Below are 26,570 nucleotides of genomic sequence, written 5' to 3'. Positions count from 1 at the left end.
AATCACACATATGCTGTGAAGGAAGATGGTTGAGCGATCACAGAACTAACTATACATTGCCAAAGCATTGCCATAGCGCAACTGAAGAGGTGTGATAGTGAGTTATTCTGGAATGTTTCCACTCGCTTCAACAATGCTATTTCTGCAAAGCAACAGGCTGGTGTGATAAAGTCCTATATTAAGTGTGCAATGGCAACTTGGGACACTTTTAATAGTATCCATGCAGGGACCTAATATGGACTTCGTGGTAAACATCACATTCAATACCCCATCAAGAAGTATTTCCATATGCCAATTTGTCTGAAGAGCCCATCAGACCTCCTCCCAGCCAACATCAAATTTTCTATCTCTGAATCAAACTCAAGACATACTGACTCCTATTGTAATAAAATCTCCATTCAGATCCAGACACCCAATGGAAACCCACCAGGAGGTAACCTACTGTTCCTGGTCTTGTCAGGGGAAGAGCCGAAGCCTTGGAAGATTTTGTCGCAGTTGTGCCACCACTTGTTGCCTCCGCGCTCCTCGTACCGCAAGGTGACAAGCTTGTCTCCATTGTAGCTCTTTGTTCGACTAGACGGCAGAAGCTGGAACTGGTTTTGTGGAGGAACATAACTTCTAGGAAAGGTCCTTCGGCCTTTGAAAATAGTGAAGAAATATGACCTGAATCAGAGATGGAGGAAGTGGACTGCCTATGCTGCTAACATTGCTCTAAGTTGGTGGGTTGTTGTAAGTTTTTTCAGGCTATATGGCCATGGTGTAGAGGCATTCTCTCCTGACGTTTCACCTGCATCTATGGCAAGTATCCTCAGAGGTAGTGAGGTCTGTTGGAACTAGGAAAAAGGGTTTATATATCTGTGGAATGACCAGGGTGACCAGGGTGTCTGCTGGAGCTAGGTGTGAATGTTTCAACTGACTACCTTGCCTGGGGCTGGAACACCCTAGCAAGCGAGAGTCCAAAAGTGGCAGGCTCAAACCCAGAACCTCAATCAATGGCTGATACCAAATGAGAGACTCCCCCCTGGGCACGCAGAAGACTGGGCGACTTGGAAGGCGCTGAACAGACTGTGCTCTGGCACCACGAGACGCAGAGCCAACCTTCAGAAATGGGGCTACAAAGTGGAATCCTCGACATGCGAGTGTGGAGAAGAGCAAACCACTGACCACCTGCTGCAATGCAACCTGAGCCCTGCCACATGCACATGGGAGGACCCTCTTATAACAACACCAGAAGCACTCCAAGTGGCCAGATACTGGTCAAAGGACATTTAATCAACTACCAAGTTTGCAAACTTTGTGGGTTTTTTATCTGTTAGAAATGTAATACAATGGTCTGGTTGCCCCTGACACGATAAATAAATAAGCCTGCTGAGTAGTTGTTGCTTCTGGCTATGGCTGAGGGAGTTGTTGTTCTTGACCAGGTTCTAGTTCCACATCCAATCCCTCATCCACACTATCCGTGACACATGAACCAACTAGATTTGTTCCACATTTCTCTCCCTAAGTGTTTCTTGCATATTTGCTCCTCTGTTGCAGCTATGATTGGAGATAACCAAAGCAGCATTGAGTTCCAAAGTTCCAAAGAATATGATATCAATCAATTATATCCCTTCAAAATTGGAATCCATTGCATCCATGTGATCTACAGTGAGACAACGCACAGCTAAATTGCTCTCTCACAAATTCCTATCCAAGGCACAATCTCTGTTGAAGCTTTTCCTGAAACAACAGGCTTACCGTCATTGTAGTCCTTGCGAGTCTGGGAGAGGTGATACTGCCTTGGGAAGGTACCTCCTTTCCCAAATCTGTCACAAAACGGGATATCGAAATCTGGGGAAAGACAAACAAGGTAAACACTGAGGAAATAAACAAGGAATCTTGCCTGCTTCACTGTCTACACAAAGATATGAACCACAATATAACGATGGAGGAACCCAACCAAGATTTAAACCAAACCTGGGCCCTCCAGGTGTTTTGGACTTCAACTCCCACAATTCCTAACAGCCTACCGGCTGTTAGGAATTGTGGGAGTTGAAGTCCAAAACACCTGGAGGGTCCAAGTTTGCCCATTCTCGATTCAGACTGAAATAAATGCAGAACCACCACTTTGAAAGACAACTTTCAGAGGACTTTTTGTGGTTGTGTGCCTTTGACTCGACCACCCCAAGAACCACAAAGTGAGCCACATGTTTGAGCTCCAGAAGAAACTCTTTTACAGAAGAGCCTGAGCATTGCAACCCCATTAAACCTCTGCACATCCACATGACCTTATTTGCAGTTCCTCTCCATGATTTGGCCCAGCAACATTGCATCAAGCCAAACATTGTCTTTTCATCCTCTGGGCCCCTGGCCATGTATTCATTTTTTAAGAGCATAGGTCATTACAATATAACAATGATGAAATTTTCCATGATTTCACCCGCCGCACATGTATGCTTCAGCAAAAGTCTCCAAGCAGAGAAAGAGAGCTGCATGTTTTATATGAAGTCCTTAAATATTCATTCTTTGGTATCAACAGCCCAATATTGAAGCTTCATGCTTTACCTAAACTCTTTCACTCCTAGATGTTAGGTAACATTTGCTTCCACTGCTATGAAGTGCAAAACCATGGGATAATATACATGGTGATTGGAGATTTGGAATCGTGGAGCTGGAGGAGACCCCAAGGATCATCTGGTCCAACCCCAATCTACCAAGTAGAAGACACAATCCAAGACCTCCCAACAAATGGCAATTTTGCCTCAACTTAAAACAGTGTTTCTCAACCTGGAGGTCAGGATCCCTGGGTGGGGGGTCGTGAAAAGGTGTCAGAGGTGTCACCAAAGACCATCAGAAAGCACAGCATTTTCTGTTGGTCATGGGGGTTCTGTGTGGGAAGTTTGGCCCAATTCTATCCTTGGTGGGGTTCAGAATGCTCTTTGATTGTGAGTGAACTATAAATCCCAGCAATGAAAACTCCCAAATGTCAAGGTCTATTTACCCCCAAAGTCTACCAGTGTTCACATTTGGGTATATTGAGTATTCATGCCAAGTATGGTCCAGAACCATAATTGTTTGAGTGCACAGTGCTCTCTGGATGTAGGTGAACTACAACTCCAAAACTTAAGGTCAATGCCAACCAGATCCTTCCAGTATTTTCTCTTGGTCATGGGAGTTCTGTGTGCCAAGATTGGTTCAATTCCATTGTTGGTGGAGTTCAGAATGCTCTTTGATTGTAGGTGAACTATAAATCCCAGCAACGACAACCCCCAAATGACAAAATCAATCCCCCTCAACCCCACCAGTATTCAAATTTGGGCATATTATTTATTTATTTATTTAACTTGTATACCGCTACTCCCAATTTGGCTCGGAGCGGTTCACAGAAGCAGATCAAAACAATACAATTAGCTTTAAAAATAACAATAACAAAACAATAGGTATTTGTGCCAAATTTGGTCCAGTGAATGAAAATACATCCAACGTATGAAATATTTACATTATGATTCATTAGAAAAATTATAGTTATGAAAATAATTTTCTGGTTGGTGGCCACCACAACATGTATAAATATGTGAGAGGAAGTCATAGTCATGTGAGAGGAGGGAGCAAGCTTGTTTTCTGCTTCCCTGGAGACTAGGATGCGGAACAATGGCTTCAAACTACAAGAAAGGAGATTCCATCTGAACATGAGGAAGAACTTTTTGATTGTGAGAGCCGTTCAGCAGTGGAACTCTCTGCCCCGAAGTGTGGTGGAGGCTCCTTCTTTGGAAGCTTTTAAACACAGGCAGGATGGCCATCTGTCAGGGGTGATTTGAATGCAATATTCTTGCTTCTTGGCAGGGGGTTGGACTGGATGGCCCATGAAGTCTCTTCCAACTCTTTGATTCTATGATTCTATTAAGGGGCAGTGGCATTAGGAAGGTTGAGAAACACTAGTTTAAAACCGTCCGGAGAAGGAGTCTCCATCACAGTTCCATCATATTCCACTGTTGAAAAGCCCTTCCTAATCTTTAGGCAGAACTAGAGGACATGAGATTCCACTAAACATTAAGACATCTTCTGGATTTGCCATTCTCAAGCATCCCAAGCTTTCAAGAAGCTTCCAAGCTTCCCTTTGGGCCACAGTCTTACCTAGACATTCAAGGCTATCTTTGGCTTCTCTCTTCCGTCTCGAAACAGGGGTTTGGCTAAAGGGAGGGCTGCAGGAAGGAGCAGAAACAACACAAAAGTTCAGCAATAGTCTTGCTTTTACTGTGCTTCTGAGAGTATGCAAAGAAATTCACATACAACAGACTTGTAAGGCATATCAACATTATTCCCCTGTTGCAGATATTCCACAGGCTCAGGACTCTGGCTTTCGCTTACACAAATAAGTTCTGTCTAGGGTTTTCTGAAATCTTCCAGTGCAATTCTATAGGATGCCTCAGTTGGAAGTTGACTATAGGGAGGAACTAGAAATACTAGGAAGATGTTCCCTCTATACACATTCAGTTCATCCAGTGAGATTATATGGTAAGCTTCAAGCAGATGTTGGCCATAGAGTCATGCTGAAAGACCTAGAAATCTTTGTTAGCATTTGATAGACCCTCCAGTGTAATTCTATGGTAGACTTCCAACAGCAGTCATTAATTTCAATACAGTTCACTGCTATATGTGTTTTTGTGTTTCCACAGTAGAGCAAGGAACTTACTCCTTGCAGATATGGGAGTTATAACATATAGCTCATCCAAACATCTCAACGTATTAGCTATGGAAGGGATGCCTGAATCCCATTTCTGTTTCTTCTTCCCTTACATGTCTTCAAAGGCAAATGCAAGATGTGATATTACTGGGGAAACACCATCACTTGTGGTTCTTCTACTAGACTTTGTCAAATCATGGATGAGAAGCAGCCTGGTTGTCATATGAGAATTGAACTGAAGACCCCTTGGTGTACCTCTCATTTCTCTAGTGATGGATGTCACCATAATGACCATGTCCACCATCAACTTTAAGCTCCATTGCAGAGCTTCAAATCATTACTTTTTCAGATGGCACCTCTAAGAAACTCCTGACATTATAGCCATGAGGATTTTGGAAGATGGAATCCCAACAAATAACACATAAGGATTCCAGTTCATGGACTCTACAAGACCTTCTTTACCTGTCTACGGATCGGTCCAAGGACTGGCAGCTTCCTGAGAGGGAGCCATCTGGACTGATGAAGGATTCCAGCAACTTTGGAGAAGAAGTAGAAATGGAAAGGCCCATAAACATTTTGAAACAATTGCATCTCATTTTTGACTGCTAGAAGCACATTATAGCATTCTCTCCTGACATTTCACCTGCATCTATGGCAAGCATCCTCAGAGTTTGTGAGGTCTGTTGTAAACTAGGCAAGTGAGGTTTATATATATGTGGAATGACCAGGGTGGCACAAAGAACTCTTGTCTGTTGGAGCTAGGTGTGAATGCTTCAACTGACCACCTTGATTAGCATTTGATGGCCTGGCAGTTTTTTGGTGTGGCTTGTTTGTGCCTGGGGGAATCTTTTGTTGAGAGGTGATTAGCTGTCCCTGATTGTTTCCTCTCTGTTGTTTTGCTGTTGTAATTTTAGAGTTTTTTAATACTGGTAGCCAGATTTTGTTAATTTCCATGGTTTCCTCCTTAATGTTGAAGTTGTTCACATGCTTATGGATTCCACAGATATATAAACCAATTTTCCTAGTTCCAACAGACCTCACAACCTCTGAGGATGTTTGCCATAGATACAGGTGAAACGTCAGGAGAGAATGCCTCTAGAACATGGCCATATAGCCCGAAAAAAACTACAACAACCCAGTGATTCTGGCCATGGAAGCCTTTGACAATACAAAGACCTATGATATTTAGAACCCAGTCATTTAACTCTTGCTGCCTGCTCCCCTCAAATATACCCTCATTAAGTTGTTAAGACTTACATTTTGGTCCATAGTTTCGGGAATAAACTCCCCTTCGCTATTGATACTTGTGTAGGAACCTTGCCGAGCGATCTGCTGTTGCTCTTCAGGCACGCTTCCGGGAGGTGGAGAACTTCGTCCTGTATGCAAGGAACCTGCAAGAAGACATGATAGAGGAGGGATTGAGGATGTCATTGAGAAATTGACACAAGTCAATTGCAAAGGAAATAACTCCACAAAGCAGGGGCAGGCATTATTTATTTATTTATTTGCTGTATTTGTATACCACCTTTCTCAGCCAATCAATGACTCAAGGCAGTTTCCAACAAATCAGTACACATAAAACATAATATAAATTAAGACATTAAACAGTATAAAACACCACAAGAGCAATAAAAACAACATCATTAGCATCTCCTTATTATCAAGTTTTATCCGGTCTGACTTGGCCATGGTGGTCCATGCTCTGGTTACATCCCGTATAGACTACTGCAACGCTCTCTACGTGGGGTTGCCTCTGAAGACTGCCTGGAAGCTGCAATTAGTCCAACGAGTGCTAACAGGAGCGGGGTACAGGGAGCATACTAATCCTCTGTTGCGCCAGCTCCGCTGGCTGCCAATTAGCTTCCGAGCACAATTCAAAGTGCTGGTCTTGACCTACAAAACCCTAAACGGTTCTGGCCCAGTTTACCTGTCCAAACGGATTCTCCCCTATGAACCATCAAGGTTCTTAAGATCTTCTGGAGGGGCCCTGCTCTCGGTCCCACCACTTTCACAAATGCGTCTGGTGGGGACGAGAGACAGGGCCTTCTCGGTGGTGGCTCCTCGGTTGTGGAACTCTCTCCTGATGGAAATTAGTTCTGCCCCTTCCCTCCTGACCTTCAGAAAGCTAGTGAAATCCTGGCTCTGGGACATAGCATTCTCAGAATGATTGGGAAGTTCAGCAATTAGCTAATAACTACTGACCACACTGGCGGATTGAGATGAACGTGATTTTATCTTGGCGACTTGGTTTGTGTATTTATTCTGTTGTATTTAACTTTTTGATGTGATTATGTTTTTAATTGTTTTTGTGTACTAATTTATGCTGTAAGCTGGCCTGAGTCCCTCTATAGAGGTTGAGAAGACCGGGGTATAAAGGTTTTGAATAAATAAATAAATAATAGTTTCATTGTCAAGTCATTCAATTTCCTATATTAGCTACTCTGCATTTGTGAACGCTTGCTCAAACAGCCATGTTTTTACTTGCCTATGAAATGTAAAGAGTGAGGGAGCAGATCTCATCTCCCTAGGTAGGGTGTTCCATAGCCGAGGGGCCACCACTGAGAAGGCCCTGTCTCTCGTCCCTGCCAAACATACTTGTGACGAAGACGGGACCAAGAGCAATGCCTTCCCAGATTATCTTAAAGTTCTCGATGGTTCGTAAGGGAAGATACGTTCAGATAGGTAAATTGGGCCAGGACTGTTTAGGGCTTTATAGGCCAAAGCCAGCACTTTGAATTGGGCCCGGTAGCAAACCGGCAGCCAGTGGAGCTGGCGCAACAGGGGGGTTGTATGCTCCCTGAGTGACGTTCCTGTTAGCAACCTGGCTGCTGTTTGTTGTACTAGTTGAAGCTCCTGGACAGTCTTCAAAGGCAACCCCACGTAAAGCGCGTTGCAGTAGTCTATAAAGGTTGTAACCAGAGCGTGGACTACCGTGGCCATGACACTTTGCAGAACCATACCACTCATCATCTTGACTTCATGGGAACCCCATGAATGGGAGATTTCTATGGCCCCTGACTTTCAACGCTCTGCTCAGCTTCTGAAGACTCAGGACATCCATGGCTTTCCTGGTTGAGTCTATCCATCTGCAGTGTATGTTTTTTTCTTATTGTCTTGTTGTTGTTGTTTACTTTCCAGTCCCTTATTTTTTATGGTGACTTTGTCACCATAAAAATTTGAATTGTGGTGTTGTAGGAAATTGCCGAGAGTGCCTTGGACTACAAGAAGATCCAACCAGTCCATACTCCAGGAAATAAAGCCCGGCTGCTCATTGGAGGGAAGGATATTAGAGGCAAAGATGAAGTACTTTGGCCACATCATAAGAAGACAGGAGAGCGTAGAGAAGACAATTATGCTGGGGAAAATGGAAGGAAAAAGGAAGAAGGGCCAACCAAGGGCAAGATGGATGGATGGCATCCTTGAAATTACTGGCTTGACTCTGAAGGAGCTGGGGGTGGCCACGGCTGACAAGGAGCTCTGGTGTGGGCTGGTCCATGAGGTCACGAAGAGTCGGAAATGACTGAACGAATAAACAACAACAAAATCACAGGCCTTCCTCACCGCAATTTGGTGCATGCTGCTATAATAAACTTCAGCGATTCCATGAACTGTATGTGGAGCACTTCCCTCTTTACAGGAGAATGGGAGGCACGTGGCTTCTGCCAACAATAAGTTCACATTCACTCCAAATTCCATGGTCTGCTGGTGCGACGACGGGAGAAGACGGGTTGGCAGTTCAAAGAAAAACAGCCAAAACCTTAAAACTTTGTTCGAGTACAAGGAGCCTCTGCAGAGACTCAATGTAACAGCAGACCGGCACATTTTGTCTCAGAAACAGTCATTCAGATCCCTCCTTCCAAATTCTGGGCACACTCTCAAGAGCAATATAAAGGAGAAAAGGTTTTCCTATATACACACACACACACACACACATGTGAGATGTATAGCCCTTTGGTGTCTGTCACCAACTGGATGAATAATGCAGCAAAGATCTGTGCCAGTGGAATTATTTGGATAAGAGGACCTGCATCAAGCGTACATTTTACAAGCTGGGGAACTGCATGGCGTCAGATCTGAAGAAACTATTATTTATTTCCAACATTTATACCCAGTCCTTCTCAAACCCTGAGGGAAGACTCAGGGCGGCTTACAATGACAGCAATTCAATGCCGATAATATATAAAAACATATTACATACAACATTACACAATATATAAAACATTATGTTAAAAAAACCATTGAAAAACATTATTATTATTATTATTATTATTATTATTATTATTATTCTCCGAATGCCTGGAGAGTTGGAGCTGATCTAATTTTGCTAGGGAGCACATTCCACAGGCGGGGGGCCACCACCGAGAAGGTCCTGTCCCTCGTCCCCACCAAACAAGTTTGCAAAGAAGGGGGGACCAAGAGTAGGGCCTCCCTGGACAATCTTAGATTCCAAGGCGGGACGTAGAGGGAGATATGTTCGGACAAGTAAGCTGGGTTGGAATTGTATAGAGCTTTATAGGCCAAGACCAGCACTTTGAATTGTGCTCGGAAGTGGACTGGCAGCCAGTGGAGCTGACATAACAGAGGGGTGGTGTGCTCCCTGTATGTCGCTTCAGTGAGTAACCTGGCCACCACCCTTTGGACTAGTTGGAGTTTCTGAACAGTCTTCAAAGGCAACCCCACGTAGAGTGCGTTGCAGTAGTCTATTTGCGATGTAACCAGAGTGTAGACCACTGTAGCCAGATCAGACTTCCCAAGGTACAGGTGCAGCTGGCACACAAGTTTTAACTGTGCAAAGGCTTCCCTGGCCAGAAGGGTGCATCTGCACTGGAGAATGAATGCAGTTCGGCACAGCTTTGACTACCATGACTACTATCACTTCCAAACTGCAGAGCTGTGTCTTCTGGGAGAGTGTAACCCCATCCAACACAGGCTGTAACCCTATGCCCTGTTCGGCCTTTCAACTGACCTGGAGGACCACTTTTCTTCTGTTACAAACATTTCAAGAAGCACCTCTTTCCTGCTCCTCTGTTCAGTCTTTATGTGCTGAACATTGGCTGTGAATAGGATCCAGTTACAACAGAACAGCTGCAGAAGATATGGCCATAAAGCTGAGACTAGATTACCTGACTCTGCAGACAGAAACGTCTGAGTTGACCAAGGCTGTAGCAATGGCAGAAGATCAGCTAGCATGCATAGTATAAACCTGGCATGGGCAAACTTTGGCCCTTCAGGTGTTTGGACTTCGACTCCTACATTTCTTAATAGCCGATAGGCTGGGAGTTAAAGTCCAAAACACCTGGAGGGCTGAAGTTTGCCCATGCCTGGTATAAACCCTATTTAAAGCCAACCTCAAAAACGGTGGCATAGACCCCGAGAACTAGGACCTCCAGTAGCGGTTGAGCACTCTAACTGGAGGTCGGCTGTGACCAGCAGTGCTGCAGAATTCGAAGAGGTACGAATGGAGGGCAAAAGAGAGAAACGTGCCAAGAGGAAGGCACATCAAGCCAACCACCTTCCATCTGGAAACCAATGTCCTCACTGCAGGAGAACATGCGGATCAAGAATAGGGCTCCACAGCCACCTATAGACCCACCGCCAAGAAACTACATCTGTAAGACCATCATCCTCGAGCTACGAGGGATCACCTAATAAGAAGAAAACCTATACCTCTACTTGGGGTTTTCCATCCATAACATCAATGCTGCTGCTGCACTGTATACTTTTAGACCTGATGTGCACCACTTTTTTGCCCTTGAACTCATTCCAGACTCACTTTGCCCATCTGTTTTGGCCAAGGCTCCGAGGAGAGGCCTGTTAATGCAAATCCTCACTTGCATCCTTGATGTCGATATGGGAGACTTGCAACTTGCCTCCCAGCTGCACATCACTCACCCGTTGAATGCTTCCGTGTCCTCTCCGCATCTTTGTACAGGGACCCCATGATGTCTCCCATTGACTTGGATATCCTCATCTCGTGCTGCTTGCTGTTGTTGGGTTGCAGAGGCTAGAAATGGTTGGAAAGAATAGGTCCCGTTATCTCCCATAGGGATGGACTGCTGATATATCCTACTAGCTGTCCCCTGCCACGCGTTGCTGTGGCCCAGTCTGTGTATATGTGTTTTGTGTGTGTGTGCCCCCGGTGGCACAGTAGGTTAAAGCACTGAGCTGCTGAGCTTGTTGATCAAAAGGTCGCAGGTTCGATTCCAGGGAGTGGCGTGAGCTTCCGCTGTCAGCCCTAGCTTCTGCCAACCTAGCAGTTCGAAAACATGCAAATGTGAGTAGATCAATAGGTACCGCTCAGGTGGGAAGGTAACGGCGCTCCATGCAGTTATACCGGCCACATGACCTTGGAGGTGTCTACAGACAACGTCGGCTCTTCGGCTTAGAAATTGAGATGAGCACCACACCCCAGAGTCAGACATGACTGGACTTAATGTCAGGGGACAACCTTTAATTTATGTGTGTGTTTGTGTATATATATGTGGTTTTGCGCATGTGTTGTAATGTATTTTTTATTTTTTGGCTTTTTAAGTGTCTTCTGCTGTGTTTTTCAGTGTTTTTATGGGTGATGGTCACTCGTTGGCCTGATAGTTGTATTGTGTCCAAATTTGGTGTCAATTTGTCCAGTGCTTTTTTACTTATGTTAATCCTACAAATGAACATTACTTTTTTATTTATATAGATTCATTTCAAGGAACACAACATGCTGCCAGGAAAACTCGGTGCCAAAGTTGATGGAGAGCTTAGCTCAGTGGCAGGGCCGTAGCCAGAAAAAAATTTCGGGGAGGGTTGAAAATTTGGGGGGGGGGGAGTTTTGAAAATTTCGGGGGGGGGGGTTTAAAAAATTTGGGGGGGGGAGAGTTGAAACCTGCCTCTTAGGTCACGCTGAAGCAAAGAGCACAGCGGGGGGCAGAGCAGCCTTCAATAGCCTGCAGCTCCGCCCCTGTCAACCACCTCCACCAAGTCTGGCCTCCTTAATGAGAGCATTCAACACCCCCCCCCCCCAACATGGTTGCTTTGCTACATCGGCTATGGCTGCAAGTAATGACAGTGTGAATAAATTGTCAATATCTACTTGAGATAGTGCTTGCAGGGAGGGACTCTTAATTTTTTGCGTCTCATAGACTTAGCATAGGGATAAGCCACTGCCAGAAGGGACAGAAAGTTTCATCTATGCTGATGATCATGCCATTACTGCTCAAGCAGGGAGCTTTGAGACGGTAGAACAGAAGCTTTCCGAAGCTCTAGGTGCTCTTACTGCCTATTACAGGGAAAACCAGCTGATCCCCAACCCATCTAAAACACAGACATGTGCTTTTCATCTCAAGAACAGACAAGCATCCCGAGCTCTGAGGATCACCTGGGAAGGAATCCCACTGGAGCATTGCAGCACACCCAAGTACATGGGAGTCACTCTGGACCATGCTCTTACCTACAAGAAGCACTGCCTGAACATCAAGCAAAAAGTGGGTGCTAGAAACAACATCATACGAAAGCTGACTGGCACAACCTGGGGATCACAACCAGATATAGTGAAGACATCTGCTGCTGAGTACGCATGCCCAGTGTGGAACACATCTCACCACACTAAAACAGCGGATGTGGCCCTTAATGAGACATGCCGCATTATCATGGGGTGTCTGCACCCTAAACCACTGGAGAAATTACACTGCTTAGCCGGTATTGCACCACCTGACATCCTCCGGGAAGTAGCAGCCAATTGTGAAAGGACCAAGGCAGTGACATCTCCAGCTCATCCCTTGTTTGGGTGTCAGCCAGCACGTCAATGACTTAAATCTAGAAATAGTTTTCTAAGATCTACAGAGACACTCACTGGAACACCTCAGCAAGCGAGAGTCCAAACCTGGCAAGCTCAAACCCAGAGCCTCAATCGATGGCTGATACCAAAGGAGAGACTCCCCCCTGGGCACACAGAGGACTGGGTGACTTGGAAGGCGCTGAATAGACTGTGCTCTGGCACCACGAGATGCAGAGCCAACCTTCAGAAATGGGGCTACAAAGTGGAATCCACAACATGCGAGTGCGGAGAAGAGCAAACTACAGAACACCTGCTGCAATGCAACCTGAGCCCTGCCACATACACAATGGAGCACCTTATTGCGGCAACACCAGAAGCACTCCAAGTGGCCAGCTACTGGTCAAAGGACATTTAATCAACTACCAAGCTTGCAAACTCTGTCTTTTGTATGTATGTATGTATGTATGTATGTATGTATGTATGTTTGTTTGTTCTGTAAAAAATGTAACACAACTGTTCGGTTGCCTGGCACGATAAATAAATAACGCTATGGAATTCTGGCAAGTTGTAGTGTGGTGCATGCTGAAGACCTTATTTATTATTATTTATTTATTTCTTGCACTTATTGACCGCCCCTCTCAGCCCGAGGGCGACTCGGGGCGGTGAACAGCAACAGAAAAGGACAGTGTACAATAAATCAGGACAATACAAACCAGACAATACAACATAACATATACTTATACTAAAAATCCGCTTCGTCAAGTCCTGGGGTCATAGCCAAAATTCATAGTCCTAGTTCATTCCAGTGTCGTTTCAAGATACACTCAGTTGAAGGCCTGCTCGAAGAGCCATGTTTTCAGGCCCCTACGGAAGGCCATCAAGGAGGGCGCCTGTCTAACTTCAACAGGGAGGGTGTTCCACAGCCGGGGGGCCACCACCGAGAAGGCCCGCTCTCTCGCCCCCGCCAGACGTGCCTGTGAGGCAGGCGGGACCGAGAGAAGGGCCTCCCCGGAAGATCTCAAGGCCCTCGTGGGCTCGTAGGCCGAGATGCGGTCTGCAAGGTATTTTGGGCCGGAACCGTTTAGGGCTTTGTAGGATAACACCAGCACCTTAAATTGGGCCCGGTAGCGAATCGGCAGCCAGTGGAGCTGGGACAGCAGGGGCGTTGTATGCTCTCTGCATCCAGCTCCCGTTAACAACATGGCTGCCGCGCGTTGGACTAGCTGAAGCTTCCGGGCCGTCTTCAAGGGCAGCCCCACGTAGAGAGCGTTGCAGTAGTCCAGGCGGGATGTGACCAAAGCATGTACCACCGTGGCCAAGTCAGACTTCCCAAGATACGGGCGCAGCTGGCGCACGAGCCGAAGCTGTGCAAATGCTCCCCTGGTCACCGCTGAAACCTGAGGCTCCAGGCTCAGCGATGAGTCCAGGGTCACACCCAAGCTGCGAACCTGCGCCTTCAAGGGGAGTGCGACCCCGTCCAGCACAGGCTGTAACCCTATACCCTGTTCGGCCTTGCGACTGACCAGGAGTACCTCTGTCTTGTCTGGATTTAGTTTCAGTTTGTTCGCCCTCATCCAGACCATTACAGCGGCCAGGCACCGGTTCAGGACTTCGACAGCCTCCTTAGTAGCAGGTGGGAAGGAGTGACAGAGTTGGACGTCATCTGCGTACAGGTGACACCGCACCCCGAAACTCCGGATGATCTCACCCAGCGGCTTCATGTAGATGTTAAACAGCAAGGGGGACAAGATGGAACCCTGAGGAACGCCACAGGTCAACGGCTGTGGCGTTGAACAGGAGTCCCCCAGCAACACCTTCTGAGTACGACTCTCCAGAAATGACCGGAGCCACTGCAGAGCAGTGCCCCCAAGACCCATCTCTGCAAGGCGCCCCAGAAGAATACCGTGGTCGACGGTATCGAAGGCCGCTGAGAGGTCCAGGAGCACCAATAGGGACACACTCCCCCTGTCTAGCTCCCGGCGCAGATCATCCACTAAGGCGACCAAGACCGTCTCGGTACCATGTCCCGGTCTGAAACCAGACTGTGCCGGATCCAGATAATCCGTGTCTCTCAAGAATACCTGGAGTTGTGAGGCCACCACGCTTTCCATGACTTTGCCCAAGAAGGGAAGATTGGAAACAGGCCGAAAGTTGTCCAATTTAGTGGGGTCGAGTGATGGTTTCTTCAACAGCGGCTTTATAACAGCCTGTTTTAGGCTCGCTGGAATCTTGCCTTCCCGAAGGGAGGCATTAACCACCACCGTTACCCACTCGGCCAATCCCCCTCTGGCCTCCTTCAGAAGCCAGGATGGGCAGGGGTCTAGGATGGACGTGGTGGGTCTCATTCCTCCAAGTACCTTGTCCACATCCTCGGGTTTCACAAACTGAAAAGAATCCAACAAAATCGGACAAGCAGGTGCTTGTGTCACATCCACAGAGACTGCATCCAATGTGGTGTCCAGCCCAGAGCGGATCAAAGCGACTTTGTCTGCAAAGAACCGAGCAAATGCTTCACAGCGCGCTGCCGAATTGTCAGGGCTCCCACCTGAAGCGGGGGGAGTTAAAAGACCTCTGACAACCCGGAACAGCTCCGCCGGACGGTTTTTTGCAGACGCAATAGTGGCCGCAAAGAAAGTTTTCTTTGCGGCTTTTATTGCCGCGGCATATGCCCTTAAAAAGGACACAAACCGTGTTCGGTTTGACACTCTCTAGTTCCCTCTTCTTTCGCTTCATCGCTGCCAGCTCCTCAGTGAACCAAGGGGCTGGTTTAGCTCGGTTACTCGAGAGGGGACGTTCCGGAGCGATCTTGTCAATAGCCCTGGTCATCTCCCCATTCCAGAGAGCGACCAAGGCCTCGACATGATCACCTACCGCGGTGGCGGGAAACTCCCCAAGAGCCGTCAGGAATCCACTCGGATCCATTAGCCTCCTGGGGCGGACCATCCTAATGGGTCCTCCACCCTTGCGGAGGTTAGGGGGCGCAGTGAGCCTAAATCCAATCAGGAAGTGGTCGGTCCATGGCAACGGAGAGATAGACAACTCCTCCACACCGCCACCTTGCTCCCATCCCTGGCAGAAAACCAAGTCCAATGTGTGTCCAGCACAGTGGGTGGGGCCAGTTATTCGTTGGGACAGCCCCATGGTTGCCATGGCGGACATGAAGTCCTGAGCCGCACCTGTGAGGGTTGCCTCGGCGTGGATGTTGAAGTCCCCCAGCACAAGAAGCCGTTGGGACTCCACCGCCAGGCTCGAGACCACCCCCGCTAGCTCAGGTAGGGAGACTGTAGTGCAGCGAGGTGGACGGTACACTAGCAGAATCCCTATTCTGTCCCGGTCACCCACCCTCAGGTGGACGCATTCAAAATTTGTGGTCTGCGGGATGGGGCTCCTGGTTAGATGGATGGAATCTCTATAGACCACTGCGACACCGCCTCCCCGTCCTCCGGCTCTTGGTTGGTGTTGCACGGAGAAACCTGGAGGACAGAGCTGGGAGAGGTTTACGCCCCCCGCTTCATCCAACCAGGTCTCCGTGATGCACGCCAGATCTGCCCGCTCCTCCAGGATTAAATCCTGGATCCATGTTGTTTTTCCGTTGACAGACCTGGCGTTCAACAACACCACCTTCAAGCCAGAGGGCCCGCTCACCTGGTTACACCAATTTACCTTAGGAGACCGGTTGGGAATAGTTAATTTAGATAAGCGGTCCGAATTAAGCCGAATTCGAGGTCTCCTTCTCCCGCATCTCCTCCTTCCCACCACGACCTCTATGGGGGCCCCTCGGCTAGTGGAACACCTCCCCCCCTCCATGCCGCAGTCCAGAGTCAAGCGATTATGTTCTACTGCGCTCGTGGTTAAGTTTTTTGGTTCTTGCCAGCATCTCCTCTCTCCCTCCTCCCTCCTCCCCACCACACCTTCATTCACAGGTTCCAACCCACCTCCTTGCAAAACTACAACTCCCATAATGCTCAGTTTAAAGGGATGTCAAGCTGCAGCAATTCTACAAGTCTAGGGGCACCCTTAGAAAGGCATATATAAAGGGAACGCTCGTGATTCAATATATATATATATATTGAATCATGAGCGTTCCCTTTAAGAGACAGGCTCTCCTTGGCCGGCTCTGCCTTCTTCGCCTGCTCCTGTCAATCAGGCTGGGAAGGGGCGCAAGGCCGAAGGCGATTGGCTAGCTGGAGGAACGCCCCTCCCCGCGCTGCTTCAGAGAAGAGAGAGAGGGGAAAGGAGAGGCAGAGATGGCAGCAGCAGAGGCGCACCGGGTGCAGGTCTATGGAGGGCGGGGAAGTTAACCAGTTAACCAAATTCATTAGTAAACCAGTTAAAATTAATGAGTAAACCAGGTTTATTTTTTTTAACCTGAAAAATTTCGGAGGGGGTTTGAACCCCTAAACCCCCCCCCCTCGCTACGGGCCTGCTCAGTGGGTCTCAACCTGTGGGTCCCCAGGTGTTTTGCCCTACAGTTCCCAGACATCCCAGCTAACTTATCAGCTGTTAAGATTTCTGGGAGTTGAAGACCAAAACATCTGGGGTCCCGCAAGCTGAGAACCACTGATAGCTGGTATTTGAGCATCTTATTTGAGAAGGTATGACTGAACTACCAAGCAAGGTTCATCTACACTGTAGAATTAATGCAGCTTGGGACTACTTTAGCTTCCATGGCTCAATGCTATGGAATAATGGGACTATGCTCCTATCCTGTTCCCACTTGCAAAGCCAAAACACCTGCCTATGTCTTATGTCAGGTTTTACAATGTATTGTAATGTAATATAGCTGAGTCATGCACTGCTAATGGGCTTCTATTGGAAATGCTGAGCCATGCATTAACTGTATATAGGGAATCATTTGGGGAATGTGTTCTGGCCTAGTCCAGGTGATTGTGAATGATGTAATCTTGGGTCTGAGTTAAGTTAATGAGTTGGGAACCAATCAGAGATTGTATAGAATTGTATATAAGGAAGTCATGTACAGTGTATATTTCTCCTTGTGCTGTGATGTTGTTCGTCGAAGACTATATGTAATTAAAAGAACCTGTCTGCTAAGACAAGATATAACTGTATGCTGTGGTAAGTTTGTAATATCATCTAGACTGGTGGAAAGACAATGGTAAAACTGACAATGGCCGGGCATGTGCTCAAGTGTCTGTAAAAGGTTCCAGAGTGATTGCAGTTTGTGGGAGCAGTTGACTGAAAATACTGTGCAGGAAGAAGCTACTGGAAAGCGCTGAAGTTGTGCAACTGATCTGTTGCTGAATTGTGGAGTTAATCTCAACATCTTGCAAATGTCATGTCTTGCTTGGTCTTCCAAAGGTTTTAAAAACTAGATTGGGATAGGTCATTTGGTGGACTCCAAGTATTGTGGGGTGTAGCTCCCACCATCCCTTGCCAACTTCATTTATGGAGGAACATGTTTTACATCATTAACAAAGTTATCTAAAGAGATCCCTCCATATTCTGGGTCATCATATTTTGAAATGCTGGGTGGACCCTAAGTGAAAACTTCACCAAGAGAAGCTGCAAAGAGGGGACATAAAGGCAGCGATAACAGGATAGGCTGCAGACATTTAGACATCAGAGACATTACATTTTGATTGAAAACTATTCTATATATCAGATTTCACTTGAGGGCTGCTAACTGTAACATGAATGGTACCCAAGCTGCATCATCCACCAATTGCTAAACATGGCAAGACAGAGAAAGGATATGGATTTGAAAGCTGAGGAGTGAATGACTAGATACAAGGGTGCATCTACACTGTTGATTTAATGCAGTTCAACACCACTTTAACTGCCATTGCTATGGAATCATGGGAGTAGTAGCTTCAGAAGGTGTTGAGCCTACCCTGCCAAAGAGTGCTGGTGCCTCACCAGACTCGAAGCACTGAGAGTCCTTCCATACAGCCCTGTATCCCAGAATATCAAGGCGGATCTTGATATTCAAAGCAGATATACCCATATCTGCTTTGAAATGGGTTATCTGAGTCCACACTGAGATAATGTGGGATTTCCTGCCTTGATATTCTGGGATATAGGGCTCTGTGGAAGGGCCTTGAGTCATGGTAGTCAAAGTGGTGCCGAACTGCATTCATTCTCCAGTGTAGATGCACCTTTATGAGAAACTTGTCATCTGATATGTCTTTCAAGACATGCAAGTCCCTTCTACTCCTTAAGACAATAGAAGGGCCGTTTGGCTTTGTGCGCAGATAAAGAAGCGAAAAAGGCCAGCGCTCACGTTTGTTTTCTTTGGAGTTTTCACGAACACTCGCAGGCTCTTGAGAGAAGGGCTGAGGTCCAAGTGTTCCACGGCTCGGTCCAAGTCTTCCTGGGATTTCAGGGGAATCAGGAGCTGGAAAAAGATTGAACAAACACCAGTTGATGCAGCTGAGTTGCAAAGAAGAGCAAACAGAGGAAGCCGCGGAGCAGCCGGGGGCTTGGGAACGGCAAGGATTTCGGGCGGTTGAACCCAGGACAGCAACAGAGACAAACATCTGGGAGCTTTAACCTTTTCTTCCAAGATAGCATTCCTCTAAGGACGCCTGTAAAAGTTATCCAAACAACAGCCGACAAAAGGAGAGGTGCAAAGTGTCACTGACTCAGCTGCAGGGGAGGCCGGCAAAGCAAAAATCAGAATAATAGAATATTTGGAAAGTGGATTGAGATTGATGTATTATCTATCCAAAGAGGGCACTGTGTAGAGACAAAAACATTCAAATACAGTTGGATTTGAGGTAGTTACTTTACTTATTCGTTCAGAGAAAGAATCTGTTACAGAAGTACAGGAGTGTATTGCAAGGGAAATTAGGAGTATTTTTCAATGAAGGATCCTTTTGATCTTCTCTTCTTTACCACCTGGCCTCTGGTCACCTGACATCCACTGGGAAGTAGTAGTCAATAGTGAAAGGACCAAGTCAGTGGCATCTCCAGCTCATCCCCTGTTTGGGTATCAGCCAGCACATCAACAACTTAAATCAAGAAATAGTTTTCTAAGATCTACAGAGACACTCGCTGGAACACCTCAGCAAGCGAGAGTCCAAAAGTGGCAGATTCAAACCCAGAACCTCAATCAATGGCTGATACCCAATGAGAGACTCCCCCCTGGGCACACAGAAAACTGAGCGACTTGGAAGGCGCTGAACAGACTGCACTCTGGCATCTCGAAATGCAGAGCCAACCTTGGGAAATGGGGCCACAAAGTGGAATCCACGACATGCGAGTGTGGAGAAGAACAAACCATTGACCACCTGCTGCAATGCAACCTGAGCCCTGCCACATGCACCATGGAGGACCTTCTTGCGGCAACACCAGAAGCACTCCAAGTGGCCAGATACTTGTCAAAGGACATTTAATCAACTACCAAACTTGCAAACTTTGTGTTTTCTTTGTTTGTTTGTTTGTTTGTTTGTTTGTTTGTTAAAAATGCAATACAACTGTTTGGTTTGCTCCTGACACAATAAATAAATAAACCATCTGGCCAAAATATATTGATTTCATCAGACCTTTGACCTGCTGAACTGGAGATTTTGCTTGTGCCTACGCACAAGTTTGGCGGGAAATAGTCAAAACTAGCTTTCGATTCTCCTTGGTAAGAAGGAATAATAAAGCTGTTTCCAAAGATCTACCTCTGTGAGCGTGCTTTTATTCTAAAATCTGACATTAAGCTGACATTAAGCTAGTTCTGACTATTTCCCCCAAACTAGTAGATTTTTCAGAGGTAACACTGATGGAATTTTTCCAGGAGCTGAATGCGACGTCTGCAGACAGTCCACATTTCAAAGTCGTATAGCAGGGTTGGGAGGACAATAGCTTTATAAACAAGCACCTTGGTATCCCTACAGATGTCCCGGTCCTCAAACACTCTCTACTTCATTTGGGGAAATGTTGCACTCACAGAGCTTAGGTAATGTTGCATTTCAGTGTCAATGTTGACTTTTGTGGAGAGGTAGCTGCCAAGGTAGCAGAAATGGTCAACATTTTCTAATGTTACGCCATTAAGCTGTATTTCTGGCACTGCAGGGGGTTTGGCTGGTGACTGCTGGAAGACCACTTTGGTTTTCTCAATGTTCAATGACAGGCCAAGCTACTCATATGCTTCTGCAAAGGTGTTTAGCATTGTGGCTCTGACTTTCTGAGCCTGAGTTTCCTCAGGATGAGGAAGATGATGGGTTACAGATTTCTGAACATGCCCCTGTGGTTGATGCAGACAGTGTTGATACTAAAGACGAGGTGGTGTTTCAGTTTCCCAGAGAAAGGAATGTTGTTTTAGGAGATGGTCATGATTTGAGTGAAACTTCACAGTTGCAGGTGGAGGAGTCAACCGCTCCATCTGTGAGCTCAGTGCCTGTCGATTCCCAGGCTGGCCAGTCCCAGGATAATGAGTTATTCGGCCTTGAAGGTGATGGGGATTTAGTTAGGGAAGACCATTTGCAATTAAGGATACGCCGAAGTGCTCGGCTTGCTAACAAACAGGAGGTTTGAGGTCAACGTAATGCTTTCATGCTAGGAAAGCATATTTAACAATCTGATTGAAGTCAACCCTTTGTCAGTGCAACTTTGCTTACACCCTGTTAACTTCTCTGGAATTGCCTCGGCTTTTGGGGAAAACCTTTGGCTCTTTGGGACTTTGGTTTTGATCTTGGTTTCTGGGGGCTTTGTCATGCTGCCATGGATTCTTGTTTGACCCATGCTTGTGGATTATACTTCATGTTATTTTCCTTTGGACCTTGGAAACTCTGCCTTTGCATTTAAGGCTCTTTTTTGACTATTCAACTTTTGCAACCTTATTTCTATGTTTATGATTTTGTGTTTCTTCAATAAACTACAAAATGTACAGCCTTGGTATGTGGTGATGTTCTGAGCAAGGTGAATCTATCCTGAGTTGCGACATTTAGAGTGATTTGTAGGTCTTATTCTGAATGCGCACAGACTACATTATCCTCAGCATACTGGAGTTCTTTAACAATTATTGTTGCGACCTTGGTTTTGGCTTTCAGTCTGCTGAGGCTTTCAGTCTGCCATCTGCCTGATTGATGATTTCCACTCTAGTGGGAAGCTTCCCACCAATAAGATGAAGTATCATATCAATGAAGATGGAAAATAAGATTGGCGCAGAAACAGATCCCTATTTGACACCTGATTCCACCTTAAATGGGTCACTTTGGGAGCCACTGCTGGATTAGAATTGGTGAAATATACTACAAGCCATCTTCCTTCACTCCCTGCAATCTAAAATGCTACATTTTGGGGAGACAGCTGAATCAACTTTCCTATAGTCCCACTTCTGGAACATATTAAACTCTAGACCAGTGGTTCTCAATCTTCCTAATGCCGTGACCCCTTAATATAGTCATGTTGTGGTGACCCCCAACCATAATATTTTTTTTCATTGCTACTTCACAACAGTCATTTTACTACTGTTATAAATCATAATGTAAATATCTGACATGCATTCACTGGACCAAACTGGGCACAAATACCCAATACACCCAAATGTGAATGCTAGTGGGGTTGGGGGAGGATTGATTTTGTAATTTGAGAGTTGTAGTTGCTGGGATTTATAGTTCACTTATAATCAAAGAGCATTCTGAACTCCACCAGCGATGGATTTGAACCAAACTTGGCTCCCATGACCAATGGAAAACACTGGAAGGATTTGATGGGCATTGACCTTTAGTTTGGGAGTTGTAGTTCACCTATATCCAGAGAGCACTGTGGACTCATAAAATGGTGGATCTGGACCAACCTTGGCACAAATACTCAATATGCCCAAATGTCAACACTGGTGGAGTCTGGGGGAAATAGATCTTGACATTTGGGAGTTGTAGTTGCTGGGATTTATAGTTCATTACAATCAAAGAACATTCTGAACTCCACCAACGATAGAATTGGCTCAAACTTCACAAATGGAATCCCCATGACATCAGAAAATAGTGTCTTTTCTTATGGTCTTTGGTGACCCCTCTGACACCCCCTCGCGCCCCCCTCAGGGGTCCCGACCCCCAGGTTGAGAAACACTGCTCTAGACATTTTGCCTGCAGCAACTTCTGACACAAAGATACCAGAACATGAGCCTCTGTTACATGGTTTCAAGACAATGCCCAAAGTGGTTTGAAGCCCACATACCTCTGAAGCCAGAGATAAGGCCGAAATCCAGGATTTCAACCTGTACCTTTGCTGCAAATAAATTAAACACCTTATGTGGCCAGTTGCAGTGTTTTAAACTGGGATTTTTGTGTGTCAGACATCCTGTTAGGTAGTCATGCTGTCATAAACTGTCTTTCCATCCTGTAAAGTCAAATTGTGCAATATTTGTATTCTTGGGAGGGGAACAGAGATGTAGCCACGTCTTTGGCGTCTTAAGCCTACAGAGAGCAAGTATCCAAAAGGAAACATTGACATAAAGGAAGCAACTATAAAGCAGTCGGTCCAGTCTGAGTTATGGACAGATAATCCCAGAAGACAAAAGGAAGCACGGCTTCAGACGCCATCACACCAGCCAATAGTCAAGCTATCCAAAGCCAAAAGGGATGAGACAAGGAGTCACCAAATGCAGCCAGTCCGAGGGTCAAGAACGCCAACATGAAAAGCATGGCTAGTTGCAGAGGCAGAATGGCTGCCAAAAGCAACGATTCCTTGCAGCGCCTGAGAGATTTATAAGTGGCTACTTCTGGATGCCAGATTAGTCAGCATCTTCTATTTACCACTGCAGTTTTCCCCTGTCTCTTTGCTGAAACTCAAAGGGCAGCAGGGTGTGTATGTTTTTTCAGTGTCAAGTCCTGTTGATAGCTGATTCAGAGAATCATAAGATAACAGAGTTGGAAGAGACCCCCAAGGGCCATCCAGTCCAACCCCTGGCTGTGCAGGAAAAGCACAATCAAAGCAGCCCCGACAAATGGCCATCCAGCCTTTGTTTAAAAGCCTCCAAAGAAGGAGCTTCCACCAAGGCAGAGAGTTCCATTGCTGAACAGCTCTTCTTGCGATCAGGAAGTTCTTCCTAATGTTCAGGTGGAATCTCCTTCCCTGTAATTTGAACTCATGGCTCCATTGAGTTCTAGTCTCCAGGACAGCAGAAAAAAAGTCTGCTTCCTCTTCTATGTGACATCCTTTCAAATGCTTAAACATAGCTATCACCTCACTACCTCTGAGGATGCTTGCCATAGATGCAGGCGAAATGTCAGGAGAGAATGCCTCTAGACCATGGCCATATAGCCCGAAAAAACCTACAACAACCCAGTGATTCCGGCCTTCAACAATACATAGCTATCATGTATACTCCTCTCAATTTTCTCTTCTGCAGGCTAAACATACTCGGTTTCTTAGATTCAGGATTTTATCATACAAAGTTGATACCACAAAATTACAGAAGGATAAAGGCGTCATTGGAGGGGGCATCGTTCCTATACTGTAGTTGCACTTGAATCATGATTGCAATGTCACTTTTCATTGACAGAGGAAAAATCTCTCAATTAATCTAGTTTAGCTCTTCTGCCACCCTTCCTTGTATGATAATGTCTACCTGCTACAATGCCAATATTACAAAGTCAAAGATGGTCTAATGGGAAGACAAAATAAGGGATCAAAAAGGAGGAAATAGGGGAAAAAACACATTGGGTAGGGCAAATATTGTTGGAAAACTCTGGCCCTCCAGGTGTTTTGCACTTCAACTCCCACAATTCCTAATAGCCCACCAGCTGGTAGGAATTGTGGGAGTTGAAGTCCAAAACACCTGGATGGAGGGCCGAAATTGGCCTGTGGCTGGCTTAAACAATATAATCATGATTTTTTTTTGTCGTGTCAGGAGCAAGTCGCTTCTGGTGTGAGAGAATTGGCCGTCTGCAAGGACATTGCCCAGGGGACACCTGGATGATTTGATGTTTTTATCATCTTTGTGGGAGGCTTCTCTCATGTCCCCGCATGAGGAGCTGGAGCTTATAGAGGGAGCTCATCTGCCTCTCCCCGGATTCGAACCTGCGACTTGTCGGTCTTTAGTCCTGCCGGCACAGGGGTTTAACCCACTGCATCACCAGGGGCTCCTATAATCGTGATGAGAACATGACATATTTCCCTCAGGGCTGCTAAGAGGCGGATTCTCTGGAATTCTTTACTCCCAAAGACTATGCCCCTGTGAGAGAAATGAAGTAGAAACAATAGGACACATTTTATTTCAATGCCTCTCTTATACAGTGCAATGTAGCCAACTTTTTTATCCAACTGTGTAGCGCATGATTTGCCATTCCCCACAAGGGATTGTTAGATATCTTTTAGATCAACAAGTGCCACAGGATAACCCTCATAGTGGCAAAATTCCTCACAGTGGCAACAAGGCTGAGAAAGAAACTAACCTCGGATAGGGGTATTACATAAAACCATGTATATTTATCTTGGGCAATGCACTTCTGAAAATTTATTAATGACTGTTTGTTCACTGATGGCTCTATGGACCGTAAGAAAACTTTATATAATCATGACGAGAGAAGAGAGTGGTGTGATAAAGTCCTCAGAAAGGGAGTCACCTAGAGCAAAACACTCCTTGCAACCTGTTGCATTCCCCAAAGGCATAAATGACACATTAAAATTGACATTCTCTTCACCTAAGTAATTAGTGTCCCCTTTTTTTCCTCTAAAAGAGAAAACTAATTTTCAAAACCTCCAAAGGTTATCTTCTCTCCTCTCTCTTGCAAGAAGCATCTCCACTCTTTCGTGAAATTATCTATTGACTTTTCTGTTCAATCCTCTTGATGTAAATTAACTTCTCAAACTGACATTAAAATAATTAATTTGTCCATTTCTGCCTAGCTTTTCAAGGTAACAAGTAGATCACTTCTTTTGTTTTGTTTTGATTTTTTGGCTGCAAGAAGCATCACTATGTCATAGGCCAGGCATGGGCAAACTTTGGCCCTCTGTGTGTTTTGGTCTTCAACTCCCACAATTCCTAACAGCTGGTAGGCTGTTAGGAATTGTGGGAGTTGAAGTCCAACACAACCGGAGGACCAAAGTTTGCCCATGTCTGTCTTAGACGTTCTTTCAACCACGCTTTTCTTCTGGCAGAGGCTCAAGCCAAATTGTATTTTTATCCCTCCTGGCAATAGTCTTCCATGATTCTGTTTTGCATTCATGACTGAGACCCCAGTTTACCTTTCTTTTGCACAATCCTTGCAAAAGGTGCAAAGCTACACTCTGTACTTGGATGTCCTTTCAGTCCACTTTGCTCTGCCTTGGAATTTGGATCTAAGCTGTTGGGGCAACTCCACGGATGCCTCCAACGCCAATCCTTCCCTGCCAATTCCAAATCTACCAATGTTTTCCAAAATCTGCCTTTCCTGGGAATGAAATGTCCCATGGCTTTGGGAGTCTCTCTTCCAGTGTCAAAATGTTCCTCAAGGCACCAAAAGGTAGGTCGAACATTGAAGTTGGCCTCTACCAGCTGATTGAATCTGGCGAGGAGATTCTGGCTCCGTCTGCAGCTTTGTCCATGGACGTTCTCTACCAGACACTCGCCTAAATATAGACACACGCAAACCAGAAAGCGAGTTGGCAAGACGCAGGCTCAGGAAACGGAGCACAGCTTTCCTGCAGCTGGTGAAGCAAATAGCTACGTTCCATGATGGGGGAAAATGGAGGGGAAGGAACTTGCTGGATGCTGATTCATTGGTTTCCCAGTCCCTGTGTTTTTCAGGCTTTGAATTACTATTACTATTATTATGATTCCATTTTACTCTCTTGATCAAGACTCAAAGTGGCTAGTAAGTCTAAACAGATGTAATGTAATGAGGACTCGGAAGCTGTATTGCTATTCCTTTAAACCATATCTTTCTGCCTTGCTGTGGACTACAACATACATTTACACAAAGTTGAACACCACTTTGGCTGCCATGGTGCAATACTATGGAATCATGGAAGTTGTGGTTCTACACCAAATTAGTGCTAACACCCCACTAAACTACAACATCTACGGTGAAATAGGGGTCTTTGGACCATAATAAAATGTTGTTGTTGTTGTTGTTGTTGTACAACACCTATGGCTCTTTCCACATCTGACCAATTGAATTGGAGATGCCAGAGATTTAATTTGGACTCTTTTGTGTACAAGAGCACATCTACACTAGAATTAATGCAGTTTGGCACCACTTTGGCTGCCATGGC

General features: G+C 45.9%; 1 protein-coding gene across 2 annotated transcripts in view; it reads right to left on the bottom strand.

The window, feature by feature from the left end:
* The window catches only part of LOC132779008 (mitogen-activated protein kinase kinase kinase 3-like), a 121,284-nt gene that overhangs the window by 11,511 nt on the left and 83,203 nt on the right, over window positions 1–26,570 (bottom strand). Inside the window, exons 6-12 of one of the 2 annotated variants that reach the window (XM_060782634.2) lie at window positions 18,664–18,777; window positions 10,556–10,667; window positions 5,921–6,054; window positions 5,126–5,199; window positions 4,114–4,181; window positions 1,738–1,830; window positions 428–637 (exon numbers count right to left, since the gene is read on the bottom strand). In XM_060782634.2, the coding sequence (XP_060638617.1) occupies window positions 428–637; window positions 1,738–1,830; window positions 4,114–4,181; window positions 5,126–5,199; window positions 5,921–6,054; window positions 10,556–10,667; window positions 18,664–18,777 (805 nt within the window). The remainder of the gene's footprint in view (window positions 1–427; window positions 638–1,737; window positions 1,831–4,113; window positions 4,182–5,125; window positions 5,200–5,920; window positions 6,055–10,555; window positions 10,668–18,663; window positions 18,778–26,570) is intronic. The other variant, XM_060782635.2, reaches the window with a different exon arrangement.

This window comes from Anolis sagrei, chromosome 6 (genome assembly GCF_037176765.1).
Source record: "Anolis sagrei isolate rAnoSag1 chromosome 6, rAnoSag1.mat, whole genome shotgun sequence".
NCBI lineage: Eukaryota > Metazoa > Chordata > Lepidosauria > Squamata > Dactyloidae > Anolis > Anolis sagrei.
Note: the sequence above shows the minus strand (reverse complement) of the source record. Positions and strands in the feature narration are given on the sequence as shown.